This window comes from Macrotis lagotis, chromosome X, assembly GCF_037893015.1.
Source record: "Macrotis lagotis isolate mMagLag1 chromosome X, bilby.v1.9.chrom.fasta, whole genome shotgun sequence".
Lineage (NCBI taxonomy): Eukaryota > Metazoa > Chordata > Mammalia > Peramelemorphia > Peramelidae > Macrotis > Macrotis lagotis.
This window is the reverse complement of record NC_133666.1, coordinates 608,952,017-608,977,902: the sequence shown is the minus strand read 5'-3', so window position 1 is coordinate 608,977,902 and position 25,886 is coordinate 608,952,017. Positions and strand designations below refer to the sequence as shown.

At 34.7% G+C, this 25,886-nt stretch overlaps 1 protein-coding gene across 2 annotated transcripts in view; it reads left to right on the top strand.

Annotated features, from left to right (window-relative positions):
* The window catches only part of COL22A1 (collagen type XXII alpha 1 chain), a 665,867-nt gene that overhangs the window by 195,371 nt on the left and 444,610 nt on the right, over positions 1–25,886 (top strand). For both annotated transcript variants that reach the window (XM_074202703.1, XM_074202704.1), the window contains exons 7-11: positions 8,740–8,820; positions 10,292–10,405; positions 14,065–14,100; positions 21,885–21,947; positions 22,907–22,945. In XM_074202703.1, the coding sequence (XP_074058804.1) occupies positions 8,740–8,820; positions 10,292–10,405; positions 14,065–14,100; positions 21,885–21,947; positions 22,907–22,945 (333 nt within the window). The remainder of the gene's footprint in view (positions 1–8,739; positions 8,821–10,291; positions 10,406–14,064; positions 14,101–21,884; positions 21,948–22,906; positions 22,946–25,886) is intronic.

The window sequence follows — 25,886 nt, the reverse complement described above, 5'->3', positions numbered from 1 at the left end:
GGCAAGTTACAAATTATCTGAGTTCTCTTTTCCTCATCTATAAGAAAAGATAGTTTGTTGAAATAATCTCTACTATCCTTTTTTTGTTCTAAAAATTTCGTAGTCTAAGGATCTGCTAGACAGAGGCACATTGATTTAAACCTGAAACTGTCCTTAAAGCAACCCTTTTAATCCCCTCATTTCACAGATGAAGAAACTGAACTCCCCCCACAATGGTCTAAAATATGAAAGAAGGTGGATTAAATGATCTCTAAGGTGATTTCAAATAACCAGTGATATAATAATTTTACCAAGTGACATCACACTTGTGGATGATGCAAGACTAACAGTCTGGTGACTCAAAAGGGGTGAAAAAAAAGATTTTGACAGAATAAAATGCCAAGGTGAATCTAATAAAATGAAATTTAAAAATAAGAACAGGCACTTTACCTGTGATTTTATATTGTCAGGAACTGTCAATTGAGGGAATTCTATACCAATACAGGATGGTACCTTTTCTACAATTTATAATGTTAGAGAATTGTGTATATCACTGAAGTTTAAGGGAGTTAGTTGTACAAGTGAGTGGTCACAGTCAATATGTGTAAGACACTAGGTCTTCCACAACTTAAGACTGATGCTTTATCCTCTTTATCAACCTACCTCTTACACTGAAATATCATAAGAATAAATATCTTAAACTTAAGATTAAGAAAAGAAGGAAAAGAGGAGAATCAATATCACAAATTCAAAATGTGGGGCTTCATGGATAGAGATTTGGGCTGGGTGACAAGAAAGCCAAATATGGCCTTATACATTTCCTAGATATGTGACTCTGGACAAGTCACTTAACCATTTTCTTCCTCAGTTTTCTCATCTGTAAAATGATGATAATAATTGTACCTACCTTCCAGGATTATTGGATCAAATCAGATAATAGTTATAAAACATTTATCAGAGTACTTTGCCCATATATAAATGTTAGCTATTTATTTTAGTGTTATTAAAAAACACTTGGGATTATTTCGTACACTCCAAGATCAATATGTATCAATAGGGAGATAGGACAGCTTTGGAAGCCAAAACAAAGATAGCCAGTAAATACACCCAATTTCATCTTGGAGTTTACTAAGAAAAATAGAGTGTCTTCCAATATACTTAGGTTATGTAAAATTTCCCAAAAGCATTAATTCAGTTTTAGTTATTAAAGTCAATGGAACAAGTCTAATATCTGTTCTCTTTGACAATCTTTAAAAATTCTGAAGAATGTTAACATACTTTAAACTATTCAAATGGAAAATTACAGTAAGACTGTGGATTTACCCTTTATATGGAATATGATGTTTTCTTCTGGACACTATATTTGAGAGAAGAGAGTGTCAAGAGGAAAGCAACAATATAATCAAAGAATTAAGACTCTTAAGATCCTCTGGGAATCAGTTGAAGGAGATATTATTTTGGGAGATGTGAAGAGGAGAGTAGTGCACAAGGAACATGGTAGCTTCTGTCCCCATGTTGTCACATAGAAGAAGGAGCAGATTTGTACTGCTTAGCCCCCAAACAGAATCAATAGCAACAGAAAGATCTTCCAGAGAACCAGTTTTAGGTTGCATGCAAGGGAAATGTTTACTACCAATTAGAATTAACTTAAAAAAAAATGAAACTGGTTGCCTTGGGAACCTGTTGGATTTCTCCTATAATGAATTTTAAAATCTTCTGGTTCAATATCTCCATTTCCTCATTTGTAATTGAAGTAATTGTATTGGATAATATCTCTTGTCCTTTCTGATATTAATTCCATTTTGAATTTCTCCATTTGAAAGACAGGAGAGTAATATGACTGACCCCAAAACATCCAACAAAGTCAAAACTTAAATCCAGAACTAGTGCTGAATATTTTACCTTAAATTATTAGTCTGTTTCTCTCTTTGGCCTTCTTCTTAGGGCAAGTATTACCCTGGATCTAGAATCATTAATATTTCTAGCCAGGTGTAGGTTTGATGTCTTTGGTCCATTCCTTGACACTTCCCATCAGGGTGTTCTAAAACCTACTCAAACCTGTTTTATTTGTTAAAATTTCAGTGTGAACATTTATACTTTGGCAATGATAAACACGCCAAATCAGATCTTTATCATTTCTTCTTGGTTGTTGATTGTCAATACTTAAGAAAGTGGTATAGAAAAAATGTTAATAATGCTGTGTGTCCAATGTACCTTTATTTTTTTTTCAGAGAATAGAATTTTTGCCTATTTTTTTTGGTTTTGTCAAGGCAATGGGGTTCAGTGACTTGTTCAAGTTCACACAGTTAAGTAATCATTAATTATCTATTTCTGGAATTGAACTCAGGTCCTTCTGATTCTAGGGCTGATGCTCTGTCCACTACACCTGCTAACTGCCTCTGAGAACAGCTTGTTAAAATTTGCCAGCACACTGCTGTCTGCTTTCCTTTTTATTACCTACAGATATGAATCTCTATCACCATTGTCTTTAAATTTTTCCAAATGAAACCATGGGTGACCCCTGTGAAACTTTATGACTTTTCATATAAGGGAAGAGCATTTATGAATCTGTGAAACTCAGGTTCCTTCAGGAAGCAACCACAAAAGATTAACTTCCCTGATCCTACATGACTTGACCTAACCCTGACCCTGACCTGACCTGCATCAGTCCAGCCTTCCATCATTTTGCATCACCAATCCAACTAACAAAACTTTAGAGAGAGGGAAAAATAAAGTGCCCTCAAGCCCATATTTGTGAGTTGATATCCAAGTTTGTTATTACTTTAATGGACCCTGGTATCTCTGCTCTTGGACAAGCCCAGACCTAAGCAATTCCATTTTTATAGAAAACACAGAATTGTGGAAACATAGATATTTGGCTACAGAGTCGATAAAAAAAATGCCATTTGCCTTTTGTTCCCAGAGTTCAATGAAATAGTGTTTTTAAAGTAGTGTTCAGACCATAAATTGGGTGGGTTCTCTTGGATTGATTCTGAATTAGAAACTCAATTCAAAATAGAGGCTTATTTCAGTAGGTGAGACAGACTTCCTTTCTGGCATAGTCCTCATCTTCCCAAAAGGGAAAGGTCTTTAACATGGAAACAAGAAAACTTACTGGGGGCCATTGATAGTGAGAGAATTATAGAATTTCTTTTTCTTCCTTAAAAGCATAAATAATAATGATAGTAGATTTTAAATAAGTAATTGGCTACTTGTCAGGGCTATTACAAATGTAATATTTGCTCAGGTATGTGTTAGACTAGATACTTGTTGTGGTCCCTCTGATGGCAGGGCCTCTGACTCTCATCACTCAACTCTTTTACTTTGAGACTGTTCTAGTCCCCTATATACTCTTCAATATGATGATGCTGGATTCCTATTTTTCTTTTCTTTTTTTGAAATTCACTGGGGTTAAGTGTCTTCCCCAAGGTCACACGACTAGGTAATTATTAAGTGTCTGAGGTAGAATTTGAACTCAGGTCCTCCAGACTCCAGGGTCAGGGCTCTATCCACTGTACCACCCAGCTGTCCCTGATGCCAGTTTTTTTTTTTACTTATATAGTATTTACTGTGGTTCTTGAAACAAATGCAGTCAATAGACAATTCTATGCTCCCCTCAAATTATATTTTCTTTTGTTATAGATGCAATGCTGTTTGACTTGGGGAAGAGAAATGAATGAAAAAGCAGCTTAAGATGTTGTATGGATTTTGAATTCGTGAAATAGAAATGGGAAAAAGTATTTCCAATAACTATATAAACAAAACAAATTTATATATGAATAGTAGCAGTCTAGCTCATATGAGTTTGTTTTTGTGTGGAGTACAAGAACATTCAATCTTTTGTATTTCCCTACTGAAAGTAAGGCAAACCAGCAATATAGGTTAAAGGACATAATACTTAATTATGTAATGTATTGTCTTTCCACAGCAATGCAGCATTTTCTAGATATTTTTGTTTGTTCCACATTAGATCACAATACATTGCCTGATGCTGGCTTTTTAATGCTTCCTCACTTGATACTCTATGTCCCTACTTGATGCCTTTTTACTTAAGTCTCCAATGCAAGGAATTCTTAATCTTTATCTTCTGGTATTCCTGGTGAGGCCCTCCAGGAGTCAGCCAAATCTTACATTCAAATCTTACAACCACCCTTAATACTAGTACATTCCATTTGAGATTGCTTTCCATTCATAGATAGGTGGTATAGTGGATAATGGTCTGACTGTGTAGTCAGGAAGACTAGAGTTCAAATTGTGTCATGGACATCTCCTAGCTGAGGAACCCTGCACAAGTCATTTAACCTCTTATAAGCCACATTTTCCTTATTGTTAAAATAAGGATAATTATTGTCACTTATCTCCTAGGATTGACATTGACATGAAGATAAAAATGAGATATTTGTAAAGTGCTTTATAAACCTTAAAACTAGCATATAAATGATAACTATAGTTATTATATACTTTGTGTATATGTTTATATGTATATATTATATATATACATATACATGTATATATATATATATGTATGTATTTTCATGTTGTCTCTTCTGTTAAACTGTGGGCTCCTTCAGGACAGACATCATTATTGGTTTTTTTTAAAGATTCCTATCATCCCTGGTCATGGAGGCAGAAAGACTCATCTTCCTGATTTCAAATAGAACCTCAGTTGTGTGACCTGAGCAAGTCACTCAACCCTGTTTGCCTCAGTTTCCTCATCCATAAAAAGAACTGAAGAAGAAAATGGCAAACAACTCTAACATCTTTGCTAATAAATCCCCAAATGGAGTCATCATGATTTGGACACAACTAAAACAAGGGAACATCAAACAACAAAGCTTGTCAAATGACTCTCTGCACTTTTACCTCTTGTGTTTAGAGATGCTATCTGGGTCTAAGCCTTTCTTGTATGAGGATAATTATCACAGACTACCTAGTTTTCATCTAAAGGATAAAGATTTCCAGGCTCAATATGGAATCATAGGATTGTAGACTTTAGAGATGGAAAAGTATCTAGAGATAACTCAGTGCAATCCATTCAATAACTGAGTAAATTTTAAAAAAATCTATGATTAGTCCTTTTTTTATGTGGTATTGGAACTCATGTACTCATTTTGATGAGTCTTTGAGCCTTGATAATGAGTCCAGGGATTATTGTCCTTATTTTATAAATTAGGTCGTTCTAACAGCAGGGTCAATTTTGTGTCACCGATGTTCCTGTAAATCAAAGGGAAATAAACCAGAATCATATAATTAAATAAATTAGGTATCAAGTAAAGTCACAAGTAGAATGTAATGCCTGATTTGTATCCTGGCTTAATCTATGGTGTCGCTGGTAAATTATTTTTCTTAGGAAGTATTACATTAATTTTTATTGATGTCACTCTTCAATATAATTATTCCTTCCCAATGTCTCTACTATGCTGCTATAGATACTTCTTTGGATTGAAGAAATACTTTTAAGCAAATCATAATTTTGGCCACATCTGACAATGCTAATTGCCGCTCTCTAGTTCTCTGTTGATCATCACATCTTTGTTGATGGGTAGGAAGCATACTTCATGATCAGTCCTTTGAAAATCCCCTTTTCTAAACCTCATTTTCTCTGTCTGTAAAATAAATAATATCCATTGTCTCTTCACTTCCCACCTCAGTAATGCAATTGGAGATTTTAAATGAAATAGAAGTTTTTTGTTACTAAAAAAAAAATCATTGCAAGTAGAGGCATATGATGTACTTTAAATAATTCCATGTGTTACAGTGAACAATGCTATAATGTATTATTACTGTCTCAGAAAACACTGTTGTTTTTCCCAGGTTATATCAAGATGAATGACATAATGAGGTGTCTAGTATAGCATTTTATGGAATGATGGAATTACTACAAGACTTAGGACATAGACTACAGCAAGGAGAACAGAATGTGAAAAGTGGGAAGGACCTTGGGGCATGGAATATTTAAGTTGAAAAAAATCTTGAAATACTGAATTTTAGAATATAGAATGTTAAGATGGAAAGGATCTTATGTCATAGAACATGAAATCTGGAATGACTCCTAGAATGTAGAATATTAAAATATAGAATCTTAGAAATGAAAGGGACTGTAGAAGTTGTGATATTAGAAAATATGATATAGGATAGGATATATGGAGAGGACATTGGAAATCATTTTGTTTAATATTCTTATTTTATACCTGAGGAAACTGACATCCAGTGATAGGAAATAACTTATGCAGACTCCTATAGTCAGTGGAAGAGTTGAAGAAATAAAATAAAGAGTCAATGTATTCACATTCAGCATGTGCTTGTTAAGCACCTACTATACCTACCAGGTTCTGTTGGGCACTGGGGATGTTATTATCTTTGTTTTATAGATTAGGAAATGGAGGGATTCAGAGGTTAGTTGACTTGCTTAGGGTCTCACAGTTATAGAATGTCTGAGGCAGATCTGAACTCAGACCTTTCTGACTCCAAATACAACAATCTATCCATTTTGATATTTAGATTCTTATGCAAACCCAAAGACTGAGACAATATGTACTTTCTTTTTTAATTATTTATTTTCAGATTACATATAAAGATGGTTTTCAACATTTATTTTTTGGAAAAATTTCTCCCATCCTTAAGATAGCAAATAATCTGATATAGGTTATGCCTACACAATCATGTTACACAACATTATCTTCAATGGTCCTAATGATGGACCCGATCTAGAGATAGATAGTTTTGGAAAGGGTTGAGATTATCCCCAGTGAAGTGCCCAAGGGTTTTCTAGTTGATTTTGTTGTTTTTTACCATTTGTTTTAAATCATTGATTCAGATAGAAGCATAGAAAGCATTGCTATTAAATTTTCAGATGATATCAATCTGAGAGTGAGAACAAATACTTTGGATGACAAAGTCAGAATGCAAAAAATCTTTACAAGTTAGAACATTTGACTGGAGGTAAAACAATTAATCGTAACTCAGTCAAATGAAAAAATCTTCAATTGGATTCAGAAATCCAAATTACAAAGGGAGGGTAGGAGAATTATGATTAGGCAGAAATTTGTCTGGAAAGTATACAGGGATTTTGATAGGAGGTAAACTCAACATGAAGTTAACACTGTGATACAGCAACCACAAAATCCCACATTATAAAATGTACAGTTTCCAGGAAAAAGGAGGTGATCTCCCCCATTGTTCTGCCTAACCTATATCACAACTGAAATTATATTGAGTTATTAACATAATATTTCAGGAAGAGTATTTGTAAGTTTGAGAATGCTCAGGTGAATGATGATGAAACATAATCCTTTGCTAATGGTGACAAATTTAGGATGTAGAATGAGATCACACAAATAAATACTCATATATGTATGTGGTTAATGTCCCACTTTACATATATTTATGTATCTATGCATGTGTGTGTGTGTGTTTGCACACACTTTTTATAAGGAAATTTTCTTTATTTTTTAAGAGGGAAGAGGGGATGGGATTGGAAATACATTTCTTTTAATTAAAATAATTTAAATGAGGTACAACAGAAATCGTATGTTCTGTATTCTTTCAAATAAAATCTATTGTAATTTTTACTTTATTGTTTTACTGTTACAATGGATTTTTCATGGAGAGGAGACAATCTGATGAGGGGTCTAATGTTCATGTAATATGGGGATCACTTTCATATGGAGGAAGAATAGACTATGAATCAAAGTTGAAGGGAGGTAGATTTAAGGAAAAACTTCCTAAAATTAGAGCTATCCAAAAATGGAGTGAACCACTTTAGGAGGCAGTAGGCAATAAAATAATGACTCATTTATAAGTGCTGTTGTGCTTACAAAGCACCTTCTTGACAATAACCCTGTGAGATAGGAAGTATATATTTTAGATTGAGTATATGTGTATTAATGTTCTCAGTTTATAGATGAAGAAACTGAAAAATAGGGTATTTCCACTTGCCCAAGATATCACAGAAATATTAGAGCGATGATTAGAATCAAGGATTCCTTTGATTCCAAAGATGGTGCTCTTTCTTTCATATTGCCTCTTTGTAAAAATGGTGATGAAAATGCAGTTTGATAAATGTTAGGTACTATTTTTTATTTGTTTTCTGAATCTGCAATTTTATTTGTTCAGGGAACTCTGTGAGGAAATCCCCTCTACAAATGCACATCAGCAATTATTTTGCAACTTAATATCTTAGAGAATTTTTGGGACAGGGAGTCCAGAGTAAACCAGAGTCACACCATTATATGACCCCCTCTTGTTGAAAAACTTAGGGTCGAAGACCAAACCATATTCTCATGTGAGCATTTTCTTTAGCAAACTATGCAAAGTAATTTATAAGTATACTGTAAATCATTATATTATTTTTATTCAGTTGTTTTAGTCATGTAAAACTCTTTCTGACCCCAGAAGATCCCGAAATAGTTTGCCATTTCCTGCTCCACCTGATTTTACAAATGCAGAAACTGAGGCAAAAATAATTAAGTGATTTGCCCAGAATCACATATCTAGGAAGTGTTTGAGGTCATATTTGATCTTAAGAAGATGGGTCTTTCTGACTCTAGACCTGGAACTCTATCTACTATGCCACCTAACTGCACTATCATATGCTATATATTTCATATATTATGTTGGAGAGAAAGTAGGGGCTTCAGAGGAGGAAAGAATCAGGGAAGGCTTATTGAAAGAAGGAAGCTGAGAACTGGCATCCAAAAATGGTAGATGCATTTTTATTTTAATTAGTCTGGAACTGATCATTTCTTCTTCCTTTTTTAGTTTGATCTTCAGCGAATAGTGATTTATTGTGACTCTCGACATGCTGAATTGGAAACTTGCTGTGACATCCCTTCAGGACCGGTAAGATAAAGTCCACAGAGGAAAAGGAAGAGGTGAAAGTAGGAGACATTTCAGTCAGACATAGAAGATTTCTTCCTGACCTTTAGGGGAATAAATTCATTTATTCATTCAATTGATATTGTTAAGGACCGGCCATTTATGTTTTATGCTAAGTGCCATAGTGAATAAAAAGGTAATTAATACAATGTCCTTGACTTCAGGAGCTTCCAATTCTAGAAAGAGAGCTAAGGTGATAACACATTATTTGTTAGAAGGTTAGCATTTCCTTATAACAATTCTTTGAGGCAAGCAATATATGACTCATAGTATGTATTTTATGTAAGAAGAAAATGAGAGATGAGGTGATTTACCCAAGGTCACAGAGCTTATGACTAAACTGATTCAAATTTCATACTCTTTCTCCTTTATCACCTTACCTTTTTACTACTTACTTGCCCATGGTCAGGTAGCTAGAATGGAAGAGCCATATCTGGAAACCCAGTATCACTTTGTGTTATTATCCCCCCATTTACACAAAAGAGGAAAGTTAAGAAATGTCTTTTTGGCCTAAATCTGTACCTCTTTCCTTAAATCTGTGTATACCAATTCTTAGTGCAGTCTATAATGAGTATTATTCTTTAGTTTTTTCTGGTATACTTTTCACTATCAGAGCAATCTTTTTTTAGAAAATGAGCTTATACTCAGTACCAGCCTATATCAAACCTTTATTGGTAATCTTTCACCTCTCTGTTGAGATCAGGAATGAATGTTTCATCATTTGTTCTCCAGGATAAGGATTCATTGTGGCATTTAATCTGAGTTTAGCTGCAATTGTTTTTCTTATTATAGTCATTATATATGTTTTCCTGGCAATTTTTTAACTTAAGGTCATTGAATCTTCCCTTGTTTCTAAGAATTCCTTATATCAGTTTCTTACAGTGCAATATTATTTTTATGCAAATTTGTTAGTTTTTGTCATCTATTTCTCAATGGATAGGCATTCGTTTTTTTTCCAGTTTATTACTTTTGCTAGGACAAGAAGAAAGAACTTAAAATCTTTGCCTTTACAAATGTCTATATCCAAAATAGAACAAGTTTTTCTCTCTAGTGAGATTTCATGGTACTTCGTATTCTTTCAGTTTAAGCACATAACATCTTGTAGCTCTTTGTGGATTACCCCTCCCAATGATTAATGTGGTTTTTAGTCCATACTCCAAAACTTTTTTTGTGAACCTCTAACACATATACATACACAGACACACATATATGCATCCTATATGCATATATATCATATCATATGCATCTATTTTGTACATATATATGTATGTACACAAACATATGACCTTGCAAGTACCTTAATATCTCTAAGCCTGCTAAACGGCTTTGGTTTAACTTAGCTTGTTTTAAGGAAAAGACATTTTAAAAGTCAAAGCACAATGGAGATTTGAACACTGAATGGAGAGACGATCTTGCCCTCTTTTTCTTTTTTCAGTGCCAGGTGACTGTCATCACAGAAGCCCCTTTACCAGAGATACCACCAACAATTGGCAGTGAGCAGATTGGCTTTCTGAAAACCATCAATTGTTCCTGCCCTGCTGGAGAAAAGGTACTCCTATGTCCTCTCCTTCTTACTAAAGCAAGGATCACTGTTAGTGCTATATTCCACTGGGATATATTTTCAGTTATGAGAATGAATGAGAAGCAATTTAAAATTCGTTTGCAAACTTCCAGGACAGGGAATTGTAGCCTAATAAAGGGTCATCCTTCTATTTCCTTTATATGATTGATAATATCAAATATTTATCAAGTACATATATCCAAGATCATGTGATGATTACTAAGGATATAATAAAACTGATATGACTCTTGCTTTCAAGAAGGTAGGAATCTAATACATATTAGCTGGTTATTATAAAGGACTCCTCCCTTAAGAATATAAAGGGGCAACTGTTGAATTTGTGATTAAATTTATTTATTTTGTGATTAAATTAATTTATTCTGTGGAGGTCATTCCTCCCTTTCATTTTGGGGGACTAATTACTTATAAGGTACTTGCACCAGGATATAACTCAAAAGGAAAAGGAAACAATTTATTTACATCTAAGAATAACAACGATGGAATGAATTTTGCTTTTAATATGGTCACTTGATTATCTTTTAGCTTTCCTCTATTTCTTTCCCTTATCTGGTCTTAATAAAATTAAACTTTGTTTATAATTACCTACTAATTACCCTATTCTTAATATCATAGTTAAGTGAACTATTGTAAAAACCACTAAAAAGAGTCCTTTTCTTTGTGGGTAGCTGTTAGCAATTTCTTCACCAAAAGAAGGTAGAGCATGCCATTAAGCCTAATTCACATTTGAATAGAAATCTCTCCACAACAAATAGATCAGCATCGACTTTAAAGAAAAACATTTACAAACTACTCTATCTACCATAAATTCACCTCATAGAGAAGAAAAAATTCTGAGGGTAAAAGAAATGTGTTTAAGGATGGAGAGTTTTAGCATCAGTATGTTACCTCCTTTGTGAAGTGTAGAGTTGAAAGGAACTTAAGAGATGTCTTTTCCTGAACTACTTATATCAAAATTTGGAGGTCACTGACCTAAAGTAATTTGTTTTCATAAATCCTGCTTTGTCATTATCTCTTCTCTTTACCTTCTCTATCCTACCCTATCCCAAACTAGCACCATATTTCCTTATAAATGTAATCCCTTTCCTTTAAAATCCTTAGCATAGTCTCTATTTAGTGTGGTAAACAGATCCTTGTTGCCTAGCTAGTTGAAAGATTCCTTGACTATTTTAGATAAGACAGGAGAATAATGTAATCAGAAATCAGTATCTGCTGGATATTGATTTCTGAGTTGATTCTTGGATTTAGATGTTTTGGCTCTAAGGATAGTTCTTTGATTTAGTCAACTCAATTCACCTTTCATTGTCTTCTCTTTTTAATTGAATAGTAATATTAGAACTTCATATCTCACAGGATCATTGTGGAGAAAGAATAATGAAATGGTACAGCAGTGAAAATGCTAGGGCTGGAGTCAGGAACATCTGAGTTCAAATTTAGTTTCAGATACTTATTAGTTGTATGATCCAGAGCTTTCCTTTAACCTCAGTTTGCTTGTTTATTCATTTGTTAAATGGAGCTAATAATAATATCAACCTTGCAGAGTTATTGTGAAGACCAAATGAGATAATATTTGTAAAAAATTAGCATAGAATCTGATACATAATGTTATATAAATGTGGGATGTGATAAGGATGATGATAACATACCTTGGAAGATTTTAGAAATGGGAATAATTTTTTGCAAGGTAATGGGGTTAAGTGGCTTGCCCAAGGTCACACAGCTAGGTAATTATTAGGTGTCTGAGGTCAGATTTGAACTCAGGTACTCCTGACTCTGGGGCCTGTGCTCTAACCACTGTGCAACCTAGGTGCCCTGACAATTTCTAATCACAATAATAATAAAAACCATCAGATCTGGGTGATGGTACATCATCAGACTTGGTGCTTAGATTAATAGGATTAATAATATAAATAGGAAATACAGTTAGGACTACCCTATTGGATATCACTAAATTTGTCTTGTCCAGAAAAAGCTCCCAAGCTTTGAAATTTATAGATAAACCAATCATTGTTCTAGTTTTTGTGAGTCAATAGAATCACAAAGACCATTTGATCTGATTTCCCCTGGATTTCCTACTTTCAATTGAGAAACCAAAATAATAGTATCTAGCTGCCAAGCCATTTTGCTTAGCACACAGCACCACACACATGCAGGCAGCACACCCAGAACCTGTGAAGTCAGCCAACAACAACCTCCTTTAGAGTTCAACCTCAGTGCTATCCCTTGTGCTGCCTGGTAATTTCAGTGGATTTTAATAAGCACAATAAGTAAGTCTAAGGGTATGTTTAATAAAATGAATTCATTTTCTTACTTTCTGTACATAGATGAGCTTATCTAGTCCTAGAAACAATCAACAAGTCTTAATTAAGTCATTATGTGTTAGACATGTGTTGGATGTAGATAGGGGATATAAAAGAAATAAAAATTACTGTGCCTTCCCGGGTAAATGTCCAAGAACTATTTTTACACATAGAAATAATTGTGTCTGCACATGTGTATTTGTACGCTATTCATACAACAATGACAATTTACATTAGTATAGTAATTTAAGGTTTGAATAACATTTTCTTCTTAATAACTCTGAGTTTGCTTTTATGATTAGCATTTTGCAGACTAGGTAACTGACACCCTAAAAGATTAAGTATCCTGCCCATAATTGTGCAGCAATCATTGTATAACAAGGAACATAACCCAGAACTCTTGATTCTAAGTCTTACATATTCTTTATGTCATGCTGCTTCTCTTAACTTCTAAGAAGAAAAATAAGTTAAGAGACTTACTCAAGGTCATATAGTTATGTTTGAGGTAAAATTTGAACTTTATCTTCCTGATACGAATTCTCACCTTTTCTCCACTATGTCACCTATTTTTCAGTATAAATAAAAGTAAATATTTTTGCAAAAGGACTATATGGTCAAGGATTAGGGGTCTCAGAAAACTGGCTGAAAATAGCATATTGAAGACAATGTCAGTTTTACTAGTGCCTGATGATCATCTAGGACCTGCTAAATTCAACTCAATATTGTGGCAGACAGGAGACTGACTACCTGACTGCACTGGGGAGGGGGGGGTGTATTAGAAGATAATCATGAACTGGAGCTTATTTCCACATTCCTCTTGGTTTTCCTCATTTCATTACCTTTTTTTGATATTTAATTTTGTCCCTTGAATAATTAAAAAAATTCTCCTCTTCTAAGACTTGGGAATCTGTCCATATGCAACCAACTATTTCTCTCTTTGGAATCAATTAAATGACAATTCAGTTAAATAACATATTACAGACCTACATCTAATATGTTTAGTATCTATTTTCAACATTCACTCATTGAAATCTACCTGGGTGTAAGATGCTAGGTATGAGTGGATGTGAGACAATATGTCCTTGTTATGCTAAAATGGGGGAGGCAAACTATTTATACATATATTTAACATAGTACTGTTCAGATATAACCTTGAAATTAAGGCCAGTGGATTTAACTTCTGGACTGTCTAGCTAATAACATCAACTCCCCTTACAGTAGGTGTACTTATATTTGGCTTAATTGTATATTAGGTGTTAGAGAAGCTAACATTGAGAGAAATAAGAAAATGACTAAACTTTAAATATACCTTTGTTTCTGTTCCCATAGGGTGAGAGGGGCATCGAGGGACCACGAGGTCTCAAGGTTGGTATTCATGCAATCTATTCTTTTGCGATATCTTTCTACAATGCCTCCCTATTTACCTTTAGAATATAATATCACATTTTCAGCTTAGTATTTACAATTTTTCTCCAGGCTACTGCTCTTGATTTATTTTTCATCATCCTACCATGTTCTCTCCCTCAGTCTGATCTTAATTCAAACCAGATTACTTGTTTTTCTCCAAATTTATCATGCTATCTCTCATCTTCATTCATTCATTCATTCATTCATTCATTTATCTCAGGCTCTCCTTAACATCTTGAATGCCATTTTTTTCACCCTCACCTCTTAAAAACCCAAGCTTACTTCAAGGATATACTTATATACTATCTTTAAGGGAAGGCTTCTCTGGTTCCTGTAGTTGTTAGGGTTTTTCCCCTTTTTCCTCAAGTTGTCATATATGTGCTTATTATCTGTTTATAGGTTACATATCATCTTACCCCTATAAAGATAATTTTTTGAGAGCAAGGTTGGTTTTTCATGCTTTCTTTATGTCCTCATGACTTCCCTCACACATGATAATTGCTCAATCAATACTAGTTAGGTTGGGTAGAATTGAATTGTGTTTCGAATTATCATCATCACACCTCTCTTAACAATACTTGAATCCCTGGGTGCTTCATGGCCATAGTCTTTTAAGTAGTATTTGGAAGAATTAAGTGGTCATTTAGTTGAACCTAGAGAATGATTTTCAACAATGAATGTCCTCCAGGACATATCAAACAGCATTGAAGTTACTGACATTCTTTTTTAGAAGCAAGTTTCAGAAATAAGTCATTAGTATAAAGTACAGGGCCTTTGTATCAAATCCTCTCTTTATAGAGTCCACAGTCACATATATAGGTCAAGAACCAACATTTTTTTATACACAGTGGATTTAGAGATTTTTAGAACTGAAAGAGAAATTTGATTTCAATCCATCTCCCTCATTTTCATTGAAAGCATCTAGCCAGACTTGACTTCAGAAGACTTCAAATCTGACCTTTAACTGTCTGTGTGATCCTAGGAAGACATTTAAGTCCCACCTATTACAATTTCCTAATCTGTAAAATGGGGATATTTATAACTCTTATCTCCCAGGGTTGTTGTAACAAATGAGATAATAATTATGAAGTTCTTACCATGCTACCTGTAACATATTAAGTCCTTTATAAATGTTTAATTCATTCTTTGTTTCCTTCCTCCTCTCTACGCTAGTTCCCTCCTTCATTCACATACATTTCTTTATTTTCTCTTTTCTTTTTCCTTTCCCCACCTTTATTTCTGCATTTTCTACTTCTCAATAATTTTCTTTCTTCATTCTTTCTTTCTTCTGTCCTCTACCTCCTCGTTTTCTCTCTAACATCCTACCATTCTCTTTCTCTTTATTACTCTGTCTGTCTCTCTTTCTGTCTCAACATTTCTCCTCTTCCTTCCTTATTACTTTTCCCCTTTCACTCTTCTCTCCTTTATGCTACAATTCCTCTCCTGCTGTCTTCCATTTATCCCTCCTTTTCTGATTTTCCTTTCAACATTTATGTTTTTTCTTCTTTCACATACACACACACACAAACATGCACATGTGTACCCACACTCAAATTTGTCTTCAGGTGCAGAGCAGTGTCCATCATCTCTGACAGCTGTAAAACTCATTTGGGTAGATGTCACCTATCTTAACCTTGTGCTGAATTGTCTCTATGTTTTGATGGAGTGAAGAAAGAGGAAGGTTGTTGGGTCATGTTGATTCAAGGGAAGGCGAGGAGACATCTCTGCTTTACAGAGTGTTCTCTGGGCTATAACCATACAACTTCTTGGCTGCCAGGAAAAATTGTTTGAGGGTTTGATGGACCTATAAATAGAATGTGGTTTCTTTAAACAGTGGAAGTTTATGTAATGATCACAGAATTTTGTGGGTTAGCAGGAAAAAAGGATAAAGAGGATGCTGAAATCCCCAAAAACATAAAGGAGAAGTCAAATTTAAAACAATGATTAAAACAAAATGGGATTGTATATTTAGCTACTTGGCCAAAGAATATCATCTCATTCTTATTTTGCTTTGGCACCATTGCTGTTCAGGCTGTGGTCCTATTAACAATCTAATGTGTGGTGAACCCAACTCATGGCTAAGGACATTAAATAAATATCCACAATTATATGATTGAACCACAGATTCTTAGAACTTTAAAGGTCACTGCAAGTCATTCTCTCATTTTATAAGACAAAGAAATTGAGATATAGTGAGTGGAGATACTTAATTATGATCAGAGACCTGTAAATCAGTAAGTTAATGTGTATTTATTAAATGATTACTATATACCAAGCCAAGTGATCAATGACTGGCATACAAATACAAAGAATGAAAGAATTCCTCCTCAAAATGGGTTTACATTATAATTGTTGTTGAATCACTTCTGCTTTTTCTCCTTTATTTTCTCTCTTCACTCTTTCCTCTATCCTGTACCCTCCTTTTTTATCTCTAACATCCTACCATTCTCTTTGTGACACCATTTATATTTTCTTGGCAAAGATACTGGAATGGTTCCTCATTTCCGTGTCCAGTTCATTTTACAGATGAAGAACTTGAGGCAAGTAAGGTTAATTGACTGAGGTTGAATTTGAACACAGGAAGAAGGGTCTTCCTGATTTTAGACCCAAAACTTTATCCTTTGGGCTACCTAGCTATCCCCTACATTCTAATTGAGGAGAGAATATCTCTTTCTCTGTCTATCTATCTATTTATTATCTATCTATCAATCTATCTGTCTTTATCTATTCATATACATACATAGAATGTATTCCACATATATTTATATAGAGATGTATAAATGATATAATTATAAATATATGTATAAAAGCAAAAATGTACATATATACAGGTTCATATATGTGAGTGCACATGTATATGGATTGTAGTAATTAAATTTAAAATTAAAAAGTCTACTTGGGAAATCAAGAAAGGCCTCTTGTAGAAGATAGTACCTGAACTATATATGAAAAGAAGAAAGTGATTCTATAAGACAGAGGTAAGGAGGAATTACATTCCATGTATGAAGGACAAAAACACACAGTAGCGATAGATCAATAATCCAGTTTTTCTCCATATATCCTCCAGAAAGGACTGCTCCAATGTCTTGGTAGTCTCCTCTATTGTTGTTTCTTTTTTAAATAATTTATTGTTTCCAGTGTTATATTGAGCTACCCATCTGTTATCCTTCATTTTGGCTACAAAATGGCCAACCTACCTCCTTTCCCGTTCATATATTGACATTGGCAAAGTGTTTTATCTCACTTCTGATGCACAAATCATCACTGGTAATGTATTCACTGCCTATCAACTCTCTACTCTTTGTTCTTTTTGGTCTTTGTAATTATTCAGCTTTGAAATTTTGAAAATACTAGAAAAATGCTTTGACTTTAATTCTGGTTCAGTATCATAAGACCAAGTCGTTCAGAATCATAGATTGAGAGTTGAAAGTGACCTCAGAGAGCATCTAATCCTGAGGAAACTTATGACCAGCAAGATGAAAAGAAATGGGTTCAAGGCTCAGCTAAGATAAATAACTGTGATTTTGGATAAATCACTTCAACTCCTTGACAGTTTCCTTGTATGTAAGTAAAAATGACTACACAATCCTGCCTTGTCTACTTCCCAGCAGTGTTTGGTGGATGAAATCAGGGCTCTGTGAATGCCTAATATGCTAAAAATTTCTTCATGATAATTAATGTAGCTAGAAATAAATACCTCAGAAAAAGATCTTTTCAATTATGGAGTTTTTCAAGTAGTTACAGTGTATTAATTATTTGAACAGCAGTGGCATGTAATGGAAATGGCAATGTATAGTAGGAAGCAAATTGAGTTTAGAAAAAGAAGATTTGAATTGGAATTCTGAATCTCAGTAAAGAACCACCACCACTTCAAGTACCACCATCACAACCACCATTTATACACTTAATTTGTACCAGGAACTCTGCAAAGCACATTGCAGATATGATCTCATTTGATCTCTCAATAATCATGGGAGTTGTATTGTTATAATTCCCAATTAAAAGTTGAGGAAATTGTGGTAAGTAGAGGTAATATGACTTGTTTAAGATCATAGAGTCAGTGTCTGATTCTGGATTTGGACTCAGATCTTCATGACTCCAAGCCTGGCACTCTATCCACGGAACTGCCTTCCAGCCGCAATATCAGTGGTCTCCAACTATGTCATCTGTAAAATTCTTGGGTGAATTTAATTTATCTCTAAAGTCCTTCCAGCTCTATATCCTATGATCCTAAGACAAGGTATTATGAAACCTAGTTTGAAGTCTGACTCTGACTATTTTATTTTGGGCAAAAAACTTCATCAATCTGATCCTATTTTCTTCCAAAATGGGAATAATTATCCTAACCTTAGAGAATTATTATAATCCTCATAATTTAGGATCCATTATATTTCAACTCTTTACTTATGCTAGGTTTGTTTCTTTAAAAAGGTACCTCTTAATTTTTTCTCATTAATTTTGGAATATATTCCTCCTTTTCACCCTATTAACAAAAATTAAAAGGGGGGAAAAACAATTACCTACAAAACCAATCAGAGAATCAACTATATCTTATAGTCAATACAATAATCCTCACTTGAAGTCTTCCATCTATGCAGTGAAAATAAAGGAGGAATATTTACTTAATTCTTCTCTAAGACAAGTTTATTCATTGCAGTTAAAAATTTATCTCTGTTTCCTGAAATTGATGTGTTTGTGTATATACTTTTGTCCTTATATTCATTGATCAATTATAATTGGAAATCTAGAAATCTATGATAAACTAAATGAGACATACAGTTCTGAACATCTAATAGGTTTTTGGTGATATGTAGGGAAGGAAAAGTTAAATATGTTAAATTTATGAATATATACAAGTATCTGTAAATATAAAGCTATGACTATACAAAAACAGAGAATGGGAGGAAGGGAAGGAGAGAGAGGAAAGAAAAGAAGATATAGCTGTTACTACTGCCCCTGGGGTGGATTTGTCAGAAGTAAGATTTTTTTTCTTTCTTTCTTTTTTTTAAAAACATTTTATTTGTTTTCCAATTATATACAATAGTAAATTATACCCATCATTTATTAAAGACTCTGAATTCTACAATTTTTCCCCCCCTCCTCCCTTCCCTCCCCCCGAAAGGCTGTCTGACAGTGTCTACATTGTTTCCATGCCACATATTGATGTATATTGAATGTTATGAGTATAAAGATAAGAATAAATATAAGCCCCCCCCCAAGAAGATGGGAAACCTCAAGAATAGAGAGACAGAGAGAGAAAATTGTACTTCAGTCTGTGTTCAGATTCCAATGGCTCTGTCTCTGTGGTGAGTTCCTTTCTTTATCATATGTCCACCAGAGAAGTTGCTTCTATATTTTCCCCACAGTTGCTATCACTAGCTGTACCTCCACTCTATTCCTCCCCACTCTCATTCATTCTATTCTTTCTCTCCTTTCATCCTTGTCCCTGTCCAAAAGCGTGTTGCATCTGAATACCCTCTCCCTTGATCTTTCCTCTCTTCTGTCACCTATTCCCCCATTCCCTCCCCCCATTTCCTCTCATCCTGTCCCTTTCCTCCCATCCTTCTCCAGGGCAAGATAGATTTCCTCACCCTATTAAGTGTGTATGTCATTTCCTCCCTGAACCATTTCCAATGGGAATGAAGGCTCACTCATCCCTCCTGGTCTTCCCCCCTCCATTGAAAAAGCTTTTTTTTCACATATCTCTCTGCTTCTTCTTCATCTCCTTATCCTTCCTTCCAGGACTTTCCCCATCGCCCATTGACTCCATCCCTTTACCACATCATAACGTTATATTCCACTCCTTCCTATGTCCTATCTAACTGCTCTCATAAATGAGAAAGTTCATATGAGTTATCAATATCTTCTTCCCATTCAGGAATACAAACAGTTCAACATCATCAAATTCCCCATAGTTAGTCCCTCTCTTCCACTCGCTCTATGGTTCACCAGAGTCCTGTACTTGGAGATCAAACTTTCTGTTCAGCTCTGGTCATCTTGTTAGAAAAGTTTGAAAGTGCCCTGTTTCATTGAAAATCCATCTTTTCCCCTGAAAGAGGATGTTCAGTTTTGCTGGGTAAACCAAGATCTTTTGCCTTCTGGAATATCATATTCCAATCCCTACAAGCCCTTAATGTAAATGCTGCCAGATCCTGTGTAATCCTGACTATGGAACCTCAGTAATTGAATTGTTTATTTCTGGCAGCTTTTAGAATTTTCTCTTTGATTTTGGAGGTTTGGAATTTGGCTATAATATTCCTGGAAGTTTTTTTCTTTGGGGATTCCTTTCAGGGGGTGACCGGTAAATTCCTTCAATTTCTATTTTACCCTCAGCTTCTAGGATCTCAGGGCAATTTTGCTGTATTATTTCTTGAAAAATGAAGTTTAGGCTCTTTTCCTGGTTGTGGCTTTCAGATACTCCAATAATTTTCAAATTATTAGTTCTGGATCTGTTTTCAAGGTCAGTTGTTTTTCCAATGAGATATTTCACATTTTCTACTAATTTTTGGCTTTTTTGGAAGAGTTTTATTTCTTCCTGATTTCTTGCAAAGTCATCAGCTTCCTTTAGTTTCATTTTGCATTTGAAGGGGTTGCTTTCTTCAGAGAGCTTTTTTATCTCCTTTTCCAGCTGGCCAATTCTGCTTTTTAAGGCATTCTTCTCCTCATTTGCCTTTTGTTTTGCTTTTTCCATTAGGCCTAAACTGGTTTTTGACATATTATTTTCTTCAGTATTTCTTTGTATTCCTTTCAGCAAGCTTTTGATTTGGTTTTCATGATTTTTTCTGTATTGTTCTCATTTCTCCTCCCAATTTTTCCTCCACCTCCCTGAATTGCTTTTCAAAGTCTTTTTTTTGAGCTCATCCACAGTCTGTACCTATTTTCTATTTCTCTTGGAGGTTTTGGTTACAGAAGCTTCGATTTGATCATCATCAGAGTATGTGTTTTGACCTTCCATAGGACTGAAGTAATTCTCCATGGTCAGATTCTTCATATTACTGTTGTTTACTCATTTCCTCAGCCCAAAGCTAATTTACAGCACTTCCAAGGCTTTGGGGTTTTTTTTGGGGGGGGGATACCCCACTGGGACCTTTATTCCTCCAAGGTCTTAAGCTCTCTAGCCTGAGCTTTGATATGTAGATGACCACAGCAATGCCCTCTGCCCTGAGGCTATAAGGAAGGATCCAGCTATCTTAGTAAGCGAGCCCAAACTGCACCCTGAGTCTGAGTCCTGCCACAGGAAGAGCAGAGAGATCTCTGCAGACTTCCCTTACCTTGTCTGGGGGTTACAGGATGCTTTCTCCCGATTCTCGATTCTCGCTGCAGGTTCTGTGGTTGGTGCTCCTCACTCCACACTCACCCAGGTGCACCAGAGTTCTCTCCTCTCCCCTTCAATCTGTTGCTGGTGATCTCTGGCCTGGACTGGGCTTTGCTGAGCTGGGCTGGGTTGCACAGTGGCTTTTTTCCCTACCCCAAGTCCTGGTGAAGCAAACCTTTCCTGTGGAGGTTCTAAGTTATCTTGGACTGGGAAAATGTATCACTCAGTCTTTCTGTGGGTCCAGCCCCCTCTAAATTTTGGGTACAGCCTTCATTTGTTTGGTTTTTGGGGGGTTTGGGGGTCAGAGTTGTCTGGAATGCTGCCTTCACACCGCCATCTTGGCTTTGCCCCCCCCCCAGAAGTAAGATTTTAATATGTCCACTTGTTATCTGTATAACCTGATGTCTTTCCCTTTGAAAATTGCAAGGGAGAACCTGGAACTCGAGGACAGAGCGGACTCCCTGGGCTCAAAGGAGAGAAAGGTGATTCGGTAAGTAGATAAGTAATCAATCAATCAATTTATAAATGTTTTAAGTACTACTATGTTCTAGTCACTATGATAGATGCAAAAACAGAAATGAAACTGCTTTTGTCTTTATGGAACTTATATTATGTAAGATCATTTATTCCTGGTTCTTTGGTTCAATATGAATAGAACATGGAAAAGAAGGTATAATTTCTGATGAGATACAATCCACCAGTGTTTCTTAAGCAGGGCATTGTATTCCTTGCTGAAGATATAATGGCCAAAAAAGTTTGAAATTCAGTCTAAGGATAAAAGATATGCATAAACACATGTAACACATAAGCCAAGGTAAATCAGCACCATATATTTGCCATAGATAACAGGACTTAAGCAGTTATTAAAATATTAGTTGTTACTATACTCATTACAGTATTACTAATACTCATTACATCATTATTGGACTCATTACAGTAAAGACCTTATCTATCATAGATGATCCAAGATATCCTATCATTTAAATGCTATAGTATATTCTAGAGGTTATAAGTGATTTAGGAGATAAGAAGAGAGAGACTTTATAGTGGAGCTTAAATAGAAAAGACTTCATGGGTCAGAGGGACCTGAAGGACTGGTAAGATTCTGATTGTGGCAGAGACGATGGCAGCAATATGAAAAGTGTTGTAAAAGGCAGGAATATTTTATGGAAGACAGTTAAAAAATTGTTCTAACTGAAATTAGGGAAAAGGGATGGACCAAGCTGAATATACAAGTTTGACATAAGCATGACAGACACAATAGGAATTACTAGAAAATTTAACCTAATAATATTCTATACTAGAGTAATTAATTAAGGAGGAGGGGAATGTATGCGATAGTTTTTGAAATTCAGATATTCTGGAATGAATGGAAATTTTACTATGAAGGCAATGATATACTTTAAATTAACCTTCTCTCTCCAATTTTGGCTTTTATTTCGTTTATAGGGTCATGGAACATTTTTCAAAGGAGAAAAAGGTGAAAAGGTATGATTTCTGCTTCACACTAAAGGCTCTGAAAGGTGACTGAAAATCATCTTAAGGGTAATCTGTTTTGGCCAAAGTTAGCAATCACTAATGGCATTTTCTAGGAGGGAAATTCTAAAAAGATTATTTTCCAGGGTATGTGTCATCATTGATATTTCTCCTATCTGACTCAGAGCTTTCAATTTTTCCAAGAACTGGAAGAAAGACAGAGAGAACCAACATGCAAGTTAGTACCCTGACTTGAAGTCAAGGAACCATTCCCTTTCCTGGTGTCTCATACTATACCCTTGGTTACCCTCTCTTTTTTGCACATCAGTATAGACTATAGAATAGGGTTATGGAATGGTAAAGACAGAACAAGTGAAACTAATCTATTTAGAGTACACAAACACCTCATGACAAATCAAGTTGAATATTTCCCCAAAGTAAGCAAGCCTCAAGATCAGAAATTGAAAGTAACACTTAAAAGACTCTAAAATTCTAGTTTATTATTCTCTGGTTCCAAAGCATAAACCACCATGAAACTCCAATCTTTTTAAGATTTATTAAAAAAGTAAAAGCCTTTTCACTAAAAATCTCCAATTCAATCACAAAGTAACATAATTAAATGTGTGTGCTCTTAGCCCTATTTGGTCTAGGGATTCAAAAAATAAAGATGTCAATCTCTAATCAAAGAGGGGTATATAATAAGGCCTTTAAAGGAGGAGATGTATCAGATATGAACATGAACAATCATAACATATGTGCATAAGAGAGATTAAACACAACGATCCTAAAGAGTTTAGAAAGGTAGGATCACACTGAACTGTAGTAGATCAGAAAGGCTTCCCTAGAAGGGGAGGGGAAAAGAAATAACCTATTTCTTAAGGAAGAGATAAGGAGTGGATATTCTTTCTAAACATGTAAAGATGAAGTTAATCAGTGGGAGTTTGAAAATGTGTGGAGAAATAGTGAATTTTCAAAAGATTGGTGTGAGGTATGTTTAGAAAAATAAGCTTCAACCTTCTTAGCATATGTATGTGCCCACAAACTCTTGTCAACACAAGTACAAAATTATATAAACATAGTCGTTCATCCATGCATTTTTTAATCCATGGATTTTTAAAAGAGAAAAGGAATTAGCATTTATTAGGTTACACAAAAGTACTAACAAATATCATAGTCTGTTAATACGTAATAAATTTTATAAAATATATTTGTTGGGGTTTTTTTGCATCACCTATTTTCCCCAGAAATCTAACCTTCTAAAAAGAATAAAAGAAGAAGGAAGTGAAACAGTTTAGATAAATTAACCAAAATTTCCAAAATAACTTGATATTGAATATGTAATGATCCACACTCAGAGTTCACCAGATTTTCTTTTTTTTTCTTTTTTTTTTAGGGTTTTTTTTGCAAGGCAAATGGGGTAAAGTGGCTTGCCCAAGGCCACAAAGCTATAAGTATCTGGGACTGGATTTGAACCCAGGTACTCCTGACTCCAAGGCCGGGGTTTTATCCACTATGCCACCTAGCCGCCCCTGTTAACCAACTTTTCAAATAATCTTCTGGTTTCCCTGAATTCCCTTCCCTGCTGGTTTTTACTAGAAAAATAGTGTTCCATGATATACATATATGACAGTTTATTAAGCCATTTCTCCAATTGAAGGACATTCACTTAATTTCTAATTTTTTGCCACCACAAACAGGGATGCTATGAATATTTTTGTACAAGTGACGTTTTTACCCTTTTTCATGATCTCTTCAGGGTACAGTCCCAGTAGTGGTATTGTTGGATCAAAGAGTATGCACATTTTTTTGTCCTTTGGACATAATTTCCTCAGCTGTAAATTGCCTTTGCATATCCTTTGACCATTTGTCAATTGGGGAATGGCTTGTTTTTTTGAAAATTTGACTCAGTTTTCTGTATATTTTAGAAATGAGTATCAGAAATACTAGTTGTAAAGCATGTTTCCCAAATTGCTACATTTCTTTTGTTCTTGGTTACAGTGGTTTTGTCTGTGCAAAAGCCTTTTAATTTAATGTAAGCAAAATTATCTATTTTTTAAATGATGTTCTCCATAACTTCCTTGGTCATAAACTGCTTCCCTTTCCATGGATCTGGCAGGTATACTACTCCTTGATCTTCTAGTTTGCTTATAATATTTTTTATATCTAAATCCTATATCCATTTTGATCTTATCTTGGTATAGGATGTGAGGTGTTGGTCTAATTCAAGTTTCTTCCATACTAACTTTGAATCTTCCCAACAGTTTTTATCAAAGAGAGAACTTTTATTCTAATAGCTGGACTCTTTGAGTTTATCAAACAGCAGATTACTATAACCATTTTCTCCTATTGCACCTAGTCTATTCCACTGATACACCACTCTATTTCTTTGCCAATACCAGACAGTTTTGATGACTGATGCTTTACAATATGATTTCAGAACTGGTAAGGCTAAGCTACCTTCTTTTGTACTTTTTTATTGAGTCACTGGAAATTCATGACTTTTCATTTCTCCGTATGAATTTAGTTACAATTTTTTCTAACTCAATTGAAGTAATTTTTTGAAATTTTGATTTTTAGGGCACTAAACAAGTTTACTTTTCATTGAATTGTCATTTTTATTATATTAGTTCGGTCTATCCATTAGCAGCTGATATTTGCCCAGTTATTTAAATCTGATTTTATTTGGGTGAGAAGTGTTTTGTAATTGCTTTCAAAAAGTTTTTGAGTCTTCCTTGGCAGGTGGACTCCCAGGTATTTTATATTGTCTGAGGTTACTTGTAATGTGATTTCTCTTTCTAGTTCTTTCTGCTGTATCTTGCTAGTCATATATAGAAATGTTGCAGGTTTATGAGGGTTTATTTTATATCCTGTGATTTTGCTAAAGTTGCTGAAAATTTCCAGGAGTTTTTTTAGATTATTTTTGGGGATTCTGTAGGTATACTATCATGTCATC